Source organism: Danio aesculapii, chromosome 8, assembly GCF_903798145.1.
Source record: "Danio aesculapii chromosome 8, fDanAes4.1, whole genome shotgun sequence".
Classification (NCBI taxonomy): Eukaryota; Metazoa; Chordata; class Actinopteri; order Cypriniformes; family Danionidae; genus Danio; species Danio aesculapii.
The window spans coordinates 4,589,613-4,603,392 of NC_079442.1; the positions used below are offsets into that span (position 1 = coordinate 4,589,613).

The 13,780-nt window shown below is 36.9% G+C and overlaps 2 protein-coding genes across 3 annotated transcripts in view; both read left to right on the forward strand.

Annotated features, from left to right (window-relative positions):
• Positions 1-279: 279 nt before the first annotated feature.
• Positions 280-2,586, forward strand: LOC130234306 (beta-microseminoprotein-like). Its single transcript, XM_056464584.1, has 4 exons — positions 280-295; positions 370-448; positions 587-704; positions 2,410-2,586. The coding sequence occupies exons 1-4, from the start codon at positions 293-295 to the stop codon at positions 2,534-2,536; spliced, it is 327 nt and encodes a 108-aa protein (XP_056320559.1). The 5' UTR covers positions 280-292; the 3' UTR covers positions 2,537-2,586.
• A 3,370-nt stretch (positions 2,587-5,956) lies between these two features.
• Positions 5,957-13,780, forward strand: part of antxr1a (ANTXR cell adhesion molecule 1a) — a 370,977-nt gene continuing 363,153 nt past the window's right edge. For both annotated transcript variants that reach the window (XM_056463050.1, XM_056463048.1), the window contains exon 1: positions 5,957-6,380. In XM_056463050.1, coding sequence (XP_056319025.1) covers positions 6,238-6,380 — 143 coding nt within the window. In that variant the 5' untranslated portion in view covers positions 5,957-6,237. The remainder of the gene's footprint in view (positions 6,381-13,780) is intronic.

The window sequence follows — 13,780 nt, forward strand, 5'->3', positions numbered from 1 at the left end:
ACGCATTCACGTGCATATGAATGGAAGTCTATGGGAGGAAAAGTCAAGTGTGACCGCAGCTAAATTGAGTAATCCACGTACGAAGAACAGACCCCTGTTTGTTTATGTTAAAATAAAGAAATGATGAGTTGTTTTTTAGTTTGTTATTATTAGTCAATTAGCTTGATTAGCATGATCAGGTGTGTTTAATTATGGTTTAATCTGAACTGCAGGAACTGAGTTAAGCATCGCGGGTTTAAATGTGGTAAAAACTGCAGCTCATCAGACTTGTGTTTTTGCTGAATTTTCTAATATGGTGAGTTCAGTATTTTGAGTGATCGTTTACTGTCGTACATTCTCGATGGTTTGTTTGTGATGTATTTTTTACAGGCATCTTTGACATTGGTTCTAATAGTTTGTGCCTTTGTCTCTCTGAGTGATTCCTGTTTTTTTGAACCTCTACAACAAGGTAAACAAACCCACACACAATCAGTCAAACATGTTTATAGCCAAACAAATGCTTAGTTAAACTTGTTCAGTAAGCCTACTGTATTAGTCAACATTTTGTTGAATTTTACGTATGTTCACTCAGACTTTATTTAAATAGGAGCTACAAGCTGTACGGATAGCGCCGACAATTCCACTCATCAATTTGAAACCAGTTGGAAAACCGCCAAATGCATCGAATGTTATTGCTCTGATGCTGGGATGTTTTGCTGCGAAACGTAAATTTTAACACTCTTGTTTTCAAATTTGGAGATGTCTTTAAAAAAAAAAAACAAATGTATGTTTTTCCTTGCATTTTACACTTAATTTCAATGGTTGAATAAGTGTACTTTAAATACCCGGATGATGCACTTATTCATCAGTTAAAAGGAAGTGTATTATTGGACACTTCATGCACTCAACAGCTGCTGCGTTGGTCACATAACAGAAGTAGTGGAGCTTTCAGACACTGATGTTGGATTATTTATTTTGGATTGTGAGGGCAAAATTCTCCTACGAGAGTTATTTATGGCCCGTTTCCACTGAGTGGTACGGTACGGTTTGGTACGCTTTTATGGCCGTTTCCACTGTCAAAAAGCGTACCGAACCATACCGTACCACTTTTTCGGCACCCTTTCGAAAGGGTACCAAAGACGAGAAAGGGTACCAAAAGGCGGAGCCACACGCGCAGCTGAACGCTATTGGTTTACAGAGATACGTCATTCGCTTACGCAACAAGCCAGAATGAAAACAAAAAACCTGTCATGTTTGAAAAACACAGCGAGAGATTTTAGCGGAATTATAAGTACATATAATAACGAGCCATGGTCGATCTGGGCTCAAACAAACCTTGTCGTCATCTTGATGAACAGCCACAAAGCCAAGAAGAAGAGCAGATTTACCCTGTGCCCCGTAGTTTTTCACGAGCCAGTCTGAGGCACGAGCGGTTTTGCTTTCTTGCTAGCGCTCGCACGCGTCTAACATTATATCTGAAATGACAAACTTCTTGAGCTGATGATAATAACCTGCGCTTGATTATTGATGTGCTTTTGAAACTGTCATACACCACGCCCACCAAAAGGGTACCCTTGTTAGTGGAAACGCAAGCCTGATAAAGGTGACACGTACCGAACCGTACCGTACCAGTCAGTGGAAACGAGCCATTATAGCACCTCCTGATGGTGAATGTTATGTTTGGTCATTTTTTTTTTTTTTCACTAATTAGTAACATCAGGGAAATGGTTTGAATTTTGGTTTAAAAACGTTAGCGTTTAATTCGGGACAACGCTACATTCATATATGATACTGTTGAGTTCGAGTGCATAAGTACATGGTGTGTAGTGTGCCATATGGGATTCAGCTAAAGGCTGGAAGATGTCAACATTCGTGATGTTCAATTGAAGAGAGAATCTTTAAACCCGATTAGAACAAGTAGAGGATTTAAAAATATATTTTTGGGGGTGGTGAATTATCCATTTAAGGCAGTCCACTTTCATGATCACTTTATGGACTTAAAGTTTGTCATAGCTGGTCTTTCCATTTTGTTTATTCACTCAACCATCCTTTAAAGACAATTTAAATCAGTGGTCTCAAACTTCAATTCCTTGAGGGCCACAGCTCTGCATAGTTGAGCTCTAAGCACCTCCAACACACCTGCTTAGTAGTCTTGAACACCTTGGATCAGCTGTGTTTGATTAGGGTTGGAGCAAAACTGTGCAGAGCTGCGGCCCTCCAGGAATCGAGTCTGAAACCCGTGCTCCAAATGATTATGAACTGACTACTTGTTTGACATCAATTTAAGCCTGTTTAATATCAAATGTCTAAAATCATTGTTCATTTTTGTATATTGTTTTGAAGTGCAGTATTTCTACAGTGGATCACACTGGACTTTTTATTTATTTTTTTTTTTTTTTTCTCTCACCTGAAGTAATGTGTTTGTTGCAGGATGGCTACAGTGATAAACCAAACTAAAGGCTGTGTTGTGGAGTATAATTACAACACATGCACATTTAATGTGTTTGATCCAGATGACCCCACCTTCGACTGCGCCTATAGTGCTGTTGAAAAATGAATGACTGAACGTGTTCTTTCTGTACTTGGCTTTGCAAGATTAAAATCATTACGCAGTCTTTACGTTTTGAGTTTTACTTCATAATAGCACGCATGGATTAGTTGACTTGAATGGTGGCCAATCATTTTAATAAATGAGAAATTAGAGCTAGTAAATATTTATTTATTTTTTCAATAAATCCCCCAAAGGCTATTGTTGCGTCGCAATTTGCATACTTGTACTACACTCTGAAAGTATTTTTTTGGTAAAGGAAAAGTACACACTTGAGCGTGTAACAGAAGAGTCTGCAAGCTTTTGGGACGTACTACTTCCTCGTTAACAGATCGTTGTGTTGCTTAGTTACAAGCTCTGTCACCCTGCTGAAAAATCCAGCTTAAACCAGCCTAGGCTGGTTGGCTGGTTTTAGCTGGTAAACCAGGCTGGTTTTAGAGGGGTTTTGGCCACTTCCAGGCTGGTTTCCAGCCATTTCCAGCCTGGTCTTGGCTGGGAGACGACCAGCTTGACCAGCCTAGTCAGGCTGGGAGCCCAGCCTAAACCAGTTATGTCCAGCTTAAACAAGGCTGGTTTTAGCTGGATTTAGCTGGTCATTTTCCAGCCTGACCAGCTAAGACCAGGCTGGAAATAGCTGGAAACCAGCCTGGAAATGGCCAAACCCCCTCTAAAACCAGGCTGGTCAACCAGCTGAAACCAGCCAACCAGCCTAGGCTGGTTTAAGCTGGATTTTTCAGCAGGGCACTCATCCACATTTTTCATATTTAATTTCCTACCTTATTGGAGAAGCAGCAGCAGGTTAATCTCTTATTCATGAGTCTTTCATGCAGAGAAATATCTTCAGGTGTTTGGATAATTCTGCATTCAGACGTTAAGGTCCAAACACATCTTTATATAAGTTCAGTATTGTTAATGCAGATAAATATAACACAGAAAATGTGATTACACATGTTTCAGGGGGCTAGATATTAGTTAACAGTCATACAAAGATCTTTACCGAAACCTCTCTACTTGACAGTTGGTCTCGCGCATCCATGTTTGTAGTTTGTTTACTTTTTCACCCGCGTTTTGTAGTTCTAAATCGAATTCACCAATCAAACACTATTTAGGACAGATAGTATACGAAATGGGACACAGCATATTACTTTTTGAAAGGTAAAATGGCTGCAACGCTAATGCTACTGGCTGGTTAGTTTGGCTCCTGCCTCAATTCTTTCATTATTTTCTATTTTTGTATTTATATCATGATTTAAGTCTGTAAAATATAACCATTTAATCAACGTTAATAAACAAATTACTAGCTCTAATTCACGTCTGCAAGCATAGCACGTTAGCATCACAGCTAATGCTTGTGCCTCACATTTTAAACAGCCCACAGTTGTAAGTATTGTTAGCCATGTGAGAGCTTTCTATTGGTTTCTGACTAGTATTAGTTCAGATTAGAGAGGGCTCTACATTACAAGAATGCAGTTTCAGAAGCTCAATGTAGTTATTTGCACTAATTACAATTACAGAGCTCTAATTCAGATTTCATTAGTAATAACCCTAGTAAAGCTACGGTCACACCGGGCTTTGTGTGTGCGAAATTCTGTCGTGCGGCGCTGCGAAAATGGACGGGATTAAACAAGATGATTAGACATTAAAAAAGCGAGTGATTGCTCCATGTTTTAAATTTCTGTCCAGAGAGGTCCTGTTTTGATCCTCGATGGGTCTCACGCAGTCAAGTGATGCGATTTCGCAGGTCAGAGTTCACCAAGCTTGAACTTTGCACTGCAGCAACATGCGATATTTAATGCATGACCCCGCGTTTCCGGTCTGACGCATTCGCGTGCGTATGAATGGAAGTCTATGGGAGGAAAAGCCAAGTGTGACCGCAGCTTTATGCTGCGGTCATACTAGGGCAGTGTTTCCCAACCCTGTTCCTGAAGGCACACCAACAGTACACATTTTCAACCTCTCCCTAATCAAACACACCTGAATCAACTTATCATAACATCAGAAGAGACTCCAACACCTGAAGTTAATGGGTCAGAAAAGGGAGACATCCAAAATATGTACTGTTGGTGTGCCTCCAGGAACAGGGTTGGGAAACACTGTACTAGGGATCACCTAAGTTGTTCCTGGAGGTCGGGTGTCCTGCAGACTTTAGCTCTAACCCTAATCAAACACACCTGAACAAGCTATTCAAGGTTTTACGAGGTATACTTGAAACACCCAGGCAGGTGTGTTGAGGCAAGTTGGAGCTAGACCCTGCAGAGCATCGGACCTCCAGGAACAAGATTGGTGACCCCTGCACTTTTGAGCACAGTTTGAGCATGCGAAATTCTGTCGTGCGATGCTGTGAAAAGGGGTGGAGTTAAACAAGATTATTAGACATTTAAAAAAGCAAGCGATTTCTCCATAATTTAAATTTCTGTACAGACAGGTCATGTTTTGATCTTCAGTTGGTCTCACGCAGGTCAGAGTTCACCAATCTTGAAATTTGCGCCGCAGCAAACTGTGAAAGTTGTCGCACAAGCTTGCGTTTCCGGTCTTCCGGCGTGTGTATGAATGGAAGTCTATGGGGAGAATAGTGCTGTGTGACCGCAGCTTAAAGTCTGGTAAAACACAAGATATTTTAAACAATGCTGGAAATGGATTTTGACTTCCATAGTATTTTTACCACCACAATGGTTGTTTATAGATGCGGTTTTCTGCAAAATATTTTGGGGTTAAGAAAAAAATGAAAAGTTTGGCTTGGAACCACTTGAGGGTGAATAAATTTAAAGGCTTAATTAGGTTAATTAGGCAAGTCATTGTATAATAATGGTTGGTTCTGTAGAACAGTGTTTCCCAACCCTGTTCCTGAAGGCACACCAACAGTACACATTTTCAACCTCTCCCTAATCAAACACACCTGAATCAACTTATCATAACATCAGAAGAGACTCCAACACCTGAAGTTAATGGGTCAGAAAAGGGAGACGTCCAAAATATGTACTGTTGGTGTGCCTCCAGGAACAGGGTTGGGAAACACTGCTGTAGATAGAGGGGGAGGGGGAAATATTGGGAAAAATAAGGGAGCTAATATTGACCTTTAAATGGTTTTTAAAAATGAAAACTGATTTTAGTCTAGCCGAAATAAGAAGAAAAAATATTTTAGGAATTACTGTTAAAAGATCCTTGGGAAATATTTGAAAAATAAAAAAAATAAAATCACAGAATAACAGGATAATATTTTTGACTTGGACTGTATATATTTTAACCACTAGATGGCAAAACAGCTATTCTAATCATTCCTTTGGTGTCTTCATTGCTTTTAAAAAGAGGATGGAAAGTTGTTTTGAAGTCAAGAGGCTAAGAGAGAGCGAGAGGGAGGGAGAGAGAGAATGATTTTGCGCTGTCTGGCAAAGACACGCTCAAACACACACACACATATTCTGACATAAACTCACACACACAACCAAACTCCCTCCCTCAACTCCATCAATCCAGCAGCAGCGAGCAGAAGTGTGTCAGACTTCTGGGTGCATGTGCACATTTACATGTAGAATCTAGAAACTTCTAATAACCAAAAACTTCAAGTATGCCTTTTCCACACTAGTCCTCCACAAGACGGGTTATGGATTAAGAAGCACCCTGTGGAATCTTATTTCAGTTTTTCTCATGGTCACTTTTTCTTCCAGTACAGATTTTCACTTTTTTGCTTGAGTCAATCAGCGCTTCACAACATGTGCAGACTTTGGAGGATAGCAGTTTTGCTCTGCGTCAAATTGGCGGACTTTACAAATGGAAATACAGGACTCACGCCGGAAAAAGGGACAGCGGCGTCCTCTTGCTACGGGGGTTTTGACCTCTACTTTGTACTAGACAAGTAAGTCATCATGTGATTTACCACATCTCCTTACTAGTGCATCCAAGTGTACGTGAATGCTTTGTTCGCAACTGTATACTACATAATTATGAGTGAGTTTTGAGTGCCAGTAATTAACTGACAAATAATGTATTATGAATTTATAAATTAGTATTTAGTTTTAATCTTAAGTAGGGGACCACAATAAACTTCCAACATTATAGTTATGTCAAACTACGAAAAACTTTATTAAAATCTATGCTTAAAGGGATAGTTCACCCAAAAAGTGAAAATTCTGTCATCATTTACTCATCTTTTACTTATTCCAAACCTTTATGAGTTTCTTGCTTCAGTTGAACATGAAATAAAATACTTTGAAGAATGTTGGAAACCTGACTTCTATGTTCTTCCTACAATAGAAGTCAATGGTTACAGGTTTTCTGCATTTTTCAAAATATCTTGTTTTGTGTTCGACAGAAGAAGCTCATAAAGGTTTGAAACCACATGAAGGTGAGAAAAATAGTGAGTAAATTGTCATTTTTAGGTGAACTGTCCCTTTAATGTACATGCAAACCCTTGGGAAAGTCATATGGGCTTTGTAAATTTGATATTGTAAATTAATTATGGGTCAAAAAGATGGAGAACGAATGATTTAGAATAATTTAAACACTTAAAATGACTTCAATTTATTAAATTAGACACAAAAATCCAAAATGGCATTTTTAAACAACGTTTTTCTTCACTTTTCTTTATAATCTTTTAAGTTCTCAAGCTCATACAGATGTCTTAAAGTCCCATGTATGTTTAGATTTCATTATATCTATTGCTTGATTTTAATGTGTGCTTATGCTATCTTTCTTACAAAAGACAAGTCATTTGGGGGGGTTAAAGCTAATGCCATTCACATATAAAGGTTTACAAAACAAAAGAGAAAATTAATCATGATGCTAATAATTAATGTTTCGTCTGTGACATAAGTGTCATCTAACAATAAAGCGCGAGGTGGGAAAATGGGATGTTTGGGGTCACTGCGGACACATGTGAGTGGTGCCCCTTGAGAACACGTTCCAAATATGCAGCTCTGAGCCAAAGGCTTGCAAGGGAATGATACATTAAACAGCTGGCTAAGCTACTTGCCATATTAGATCCACATATGCAGTTTAATCGAAAAGTAATGCATTTTTGACTGCATTTGTTTTGATAATTAAACTATCTATCTTGACCTAATTTTGGTACGCGTGTTTTGAATGTTTAAGAAACTATCTGGCAGAAATCTTGATGTCAAATAGACATCAAAAACACGTCAAAAAAACATTAAAAATGTCATTATTGATGTTAGTTGACTTCTTTGATGTCAAATTGACATCTAGCATTGGCGTCAAAAAATAACACATCAAAAATTGATTACAGGACTGTCCTGAAATAAATTTTTGATGTTTGTCTGACGTCAATATTAGATGTCAATTTGATGTTATTTTGACATCAAGGCAGTGTAGGGATACAAAATTCTGTGTAATTTTGGAATTGAAACTCAGATGATTAAAACGTTTATAATATAATAGTTTTGTGTCATTATTTTGGTGGCCAGAAGAGCATCAATGAGTCGATATCAAATAGACGTCAAAATTTTGACATTTTGACAATTTTTGACAAAGTTTTTGATGTCAATGACATGAACATCACTCAAATAAATGACCTAGTCTTGACCTAATTTTGTGAAATGTGTGTGTTGGAAACTCTTAAAATGTTTAAGAAATTATCCAGCGGACATCTTGATGTCAAATAGACATCAAAAACATGTCAAAAAATATTAAACATGCAAATCGACTTGATGTTAATTGGTTCCTTGATGTCAAATTGACATCTAACATTGGCGTAAAAAAAAAAACACATCAAAAATTGATTACAGGACTGTGTTGTTTATTTGACGCCAAAATTAGATGTCAATTTGATGTCATTTTGAGTTTACAGTTTACATGCATTGTGGGGATACAAAATACAGTGTAAATATAGAATTAAAGCTTTCAGATGAATGAAACTGTTGTATTATAATACTTTTGTATTATTATTTTGGTGCCCAAAAGAGCATCAATTTGTGGATATCAAATAGACGTCATGATTTTGACAAAAGTGACTGCATTTTTGACATGTTTTTGCTGTAATGACATGAAACGACCAAAGCTTGGCCTAATTTTGGGAAATGTGTGTGTTGGAAACTCTTAGGATGTTTAAGAAATTATCCAGCGGACATCTTGATGTCAAATAGACACCAAAAACATCAACAATGCAAATCTATTTGATGTTAATTGATTCCTTGATGTCATATTGACATCTAACATTGGTGTAAAAAACAACACATCAAAAATCAATTACAGGATTGTGTTATTTATTCGACGCCAATATTAGATGTCAATTTGATGTCGTTTTGACATCAAGGTAGTTTACATGCATTGTAGAGATACAAAATCCAGTGTAAATATGGAATTGAAGCCTTCAGATGAATAACACTTATAATATATTATACTTTTGTGTTATTTTGGTGGTCAAAAGAGCATCAATGTGTGGATGTCAAATAGACGTCAAGATTTTGACAGAAAATTGACTTTGCATTTTTGACGTGTTTTTGATGTCAATGACATGAACTGACATCTTGACCTAATTTTGGGAAATGTGTGTGTTGGAAACTCTTAAAATGTTTAAGAAATTATCCAGCAAACATCTTGATGTCAAATGGACATCAAAAACACGTCCAAAAACATCAAACATGCGAATCGATTTGATGTTAATTGATTCATTGATGTCGAATTGACATCTAACATTGGCGTCAAAAAAATAACACATCGAAAAAATCGATTACAGGACTGTGTTGTTAATTTGATGCCAATATTAGATGTCAATTTGATGTTGTTTTGAAATAAAGGTAGTTTGCATGCATTGTAGGGATACGAAGTGTGGTTTATTTATAAACTAATTTCGAGAGGATCACGTGCTTATGATCAACACGGCTGGCTCCTCATTAGCTCCGTAATCTGACCCATTAGATGATTACGGAAGCATCATAAATAACCAGAGTTTTTCACTCCAGTTATCTTCGTCTTGAAGCTTACCCCCCTTCCACCCCTACTTCCTCCCCCTTTTTCCGATAGGGCGACACGGTGGCCCAGTGGCTAGCACTGTTGCCTCACAGCAAGAACACCGCTGGTCCAACCTCCTATCGGGCTGGTTGGTGTTTCTGTGCCGAGTTTACATGTTCTCCCCTTGTTCGCGTGTCCCCCGGTTTCCTCCCACCGTCCAAAAACATAAACCATAGCCAATCGACTAAACCAAATTATCACCGAAAACAACCCTAGTTTACACTTCTCACGCGGCGACAAGCAGGGGAGTCCTCGAGACCTACCTGAACTCGAACTCCGCTCTCGCCCTTCTAACGGGAGGGAGCCCCGGGCTCGAGGATATTACGAGCTCAGGGCTCTCTCCCGGGTCGGCATGCCAAATACGCTTTTTTGATTAACATAAGTGTGAACTCTTGAAATCTACTGTAAATTTGAAATTGAAACTTTCAGATTAATAAAACGTTTATGTTATAATACTTTTTGTGTGTTATTTTGGTGGTCAAAAGAGCATCAGTGTATAGTTGTCAAATAGATGTCAAGTTTTGACATAAAATTGACTGCATTTTTGACATGCTTTTGATGTCAATGACATGAATATGGAATATTTCAACTTGAAATTAATTTTGACATGTATTTGAGGTGCTTTTTCATGTCATTTGGACATGAAAGTTTCCACTGGGAATAAATATTCCAACAAAACAATTCAACTCAAATTTAAAACTCTTATATAAAAGACTTGATGTGGGTCACAGTTTCCGACTGTTTTGTTTCTACCCGTCTCAGCTTTGGCTCTACTTGGCAGCGTTCCCCCGAGTGTTATATTCATGTTTAACAAATGCATTTTAAGAAGAAGAAAAACACAGCTGTGTGTTTCCATATACATCTGAATCACTCGTCATGGGTTTGCCTGGCAGTTCATCTGCGGTGTGATGTTATTTTTGGAGAGATTCATACTGTGACATAGGGCTATATGTCAACTCATTTCCCCTTTACACTACTTGGACATCTCAGATAGTGCATGTAAATCAAATTCTGCAGGATAAGATTTATTTTTGTTTTATTCAGTAAGAATAGGACAGTATTGATTATGTTATTGCACAATGGCATTCGTAATGTTGTTATCAGCACTGTGTGCTCAGTAATGGCTCATTATAAAGTGAGCTTTCAGTTCCTGTAAACCCTTCTTATGTCTTTCATCACTTATACGACAAGTGAAGTCAAAATGTTATGGTTCTACTAGATAAATGAGATTAATTCTCGAAACATTATGGGAGAATTAAGTCCAGGAATGCTTTGATGACAGAACGTGCCAGATAAGCAAATAGCTGCAAGTTAAACACACACATTACACTACCTGACAAAAGTCGTGTTGTCGATTTAGCCTCCACATCAATGTTCCTGAAAGGAAAGGTCAAGGTGCTCCAGGATTGGACAGCCCAGTCACCAGATATGAACATTATTGAGCATGTCTAGGGTAAGATGATGGAGGAGGAGGCATTGAAGATGAATCCAAAGAGTCTTGATGAACTCTGGGAGTCCTGCATGAATGCTTTCTTTGCCATTCCAGATGACTTTATTAATCAGTGATTTGAGTCACTGCAGAGATGTATGGATGCAGTCCTCCAAGCTCATGATGGAGTCAGACACAATATTCATTCTTTTTCCACTGCAGCATGACTTTATATTGGACATTATTTCTGTTCAGTGACAAGACTTTTGTCTAAGCAAAGTCAGACCTTACTGTCCTAATTAAATCATTAAAAGGTATGATCATATTTTATTTTGGTCAAATAAGCGTAATCTAGAGGCTTTTGCCTTTCATATCAGCCACTTCTGATACCAAACGATCAACTAAAAGTCAAGTTATTATTTGTTGTACCTAAAACTTGGATAGGCGACAAGACTTTTGTCAGGTAGTGTAGCAAATGAATAAATAAAAAAGAATGGGGAAAAGCTGTTCAGCGCTTCAGCAAGCTGTTATTTGAGAAACTTTTTTAAACCGCGTATTCAATATATTCACTTCAGCAAAGAGCAGAGCAATGTTCTGCTTAATCATTTTTGGCATTTCATTTACATTTACATTTAGTCATTTAGCAGACGCTTTTATCCAAAGCGACTTACAAATGAGGACAAGGAAGCAATTTACACAACTATAAGAGCAGCAGTGAACAAGCGCTAGTCTCTTTCATAGTCTCTTAAGCATTATAGCAAAGGTACATCCTGGAGCTACAATGCCAGCAGGCCATATTACAAATTAATACTGACATGTTAAATTAAATTAACATGACTTTCAAAAGGGGATGTTGATAACAGATTAATAGTACTTGTTGGAGTATTATATTATAATAGTACATAGTATTTTTCCAGTGTTTTCTGTTAAAAAAAAGAATAATAAAAAAAGACTTTATTTAAAAAGCTACTTTCTTCAAATTTTGTTTATTTTTAATTTATTTATATATATATATATATATATATATATATATATATATATATATATATACATATACATATATACACATATACATATATACACATATACATATATACATATATATATATATATATACATATATATATATATATATATATATATATATATATATATATATATATATATATATATATATATATATATATATATACATATACATATATATACATACATATATATATACATACATATATATATATATATATATATATATATATATATATATATATATATATATATATATATATATATATATATATACATATATATATTTTTTTTTATTCATGATTTTTAATGTTGTCATTTTGTTGTGTATACTCATTTTTGCTTCATGCTAATTTGAGTAAAAAAAAAATGTAACTAAGTTATTTTGTTATCCTTATGTCAAATGTGAAACAGATATTTTAGATATTAGATGTATTAAACTGGGCGGCGCAGTAGGTAGTGCTGTCACCTCACTGCAAGAAGGTCGCTGGTTCGAGCCTCGGCTGGGTCAGTTGGCGTTTCTGTGTGGAGTTTGCATGTTCTCCCTGCGTTTGCGTGGGTTTCCTCCAGGTGCTCCGGTTTCCCCCACAGTCCAAAGACATGCGGTACAGGTGAATTGGGTAGGCTAAATTGTCCGTAGTGTATGAGTGTGAATGAGTGTGTGTGGATGTTTCCCAGGGAAGGGTTGCAGCTGGAAGGGCATCCGTTGCGTAAAACAAAATGCTGGATAAGTTGGCGGTTCATTCCGTTTTGGCGTCCCCAGATTAATAAAGGGACTAAGCCGAAAAGAAAATTATTGAATGAATGTATTAAACTTAGTCTTGTCAACACTTTGAAAATTGTCTCATTTCATTGGGATATTGTATTAAAATGTTTTAAAATGTTACTTTAAAATAATGAGTTAAATATGAGTTAAAATGAGTACATTCCCTTTGATTCATTCTGTCTAATGTTAGTTATCCGTGCTGTTTTCCTATTGGAATTTTCATTCCAAAATGGCCACCGCGTGACACTAGCAGCGGTTGTTGCTAAATCGGATACAATTGCGGCCGGAAATTAACAAGAATTATTTTTATTATTGATTAAATTTCCCATTTATTGTATTTTATTAACGTCTACCCCCACCCCACCCCTAAACCCAACAGTCACAGTAACATAAAAACAGTAGTTGTACCGAGTATTATTTATGTTATCTATTAAATTACCCAATAAATTGTATTTTTTAACTCCTACCCCCACCCCAACCCTAAACCCAACCGTCACAGTACTGTAAAAATATTAATTATAGTTATACAGTGTCATAAAAAATGCTGCTATATTAATGTGCATATCGCACTTCCGGCCGGCCGCAAATCCGATCTAGACTTTACCACTAGCGGCATCTAGTGGCATCTAGTTTCCCAAATAGCAACAGATTGATGCCTCTTGGTGATTCTATGATCTTTGTCATACCTGACGAATAAATTTCAGTATTTGACGCCAAAATGACGTTAGTTTAAGATGTTGGCTCGACATTGGATTTTGGTCACTTTCCAGCACAACCTAAAATCAACAAAATATCAACGTCAATTGACGTCGTTATTGAACATCAAAATAACGTTGTCCTTAGATGGTGACTAGACATTGAATTTTGGTCACCTGATGTCACGACCTAAATCTAACCTAATATTAACGTCTTATGATATTGTGTGCCTGCTGGGAAGTCTGTAAAATAACATAAAATGTACTGGCGATTTATTACACGGTTTTTGTGCCGTAAAATAAAACACCAACACAGACAATATATCACTTTAAACTATTAAAAACTGTCAATAAAAGTCACTTCAAGGTTA

Bases quoted from the DNA above. Each gene is read 5' to 3' on its own strand.
- LOC130234306 (XM_056464584.1), top strand. The intron at 449-586 runs GTAAACAAACCC...TTATTTAAATAG, and splicing joins TTTTGAACCTCTACAACAAG to GAGCTACAAGCTGTACGGAT. The intron at 705-2,409 runs GTAAATTTTAAC...TGTTTGTTGCAG, and splicing joins GGGATGTTTTGCTGCGAAAC to GATGGCTACAGTGATAAACC.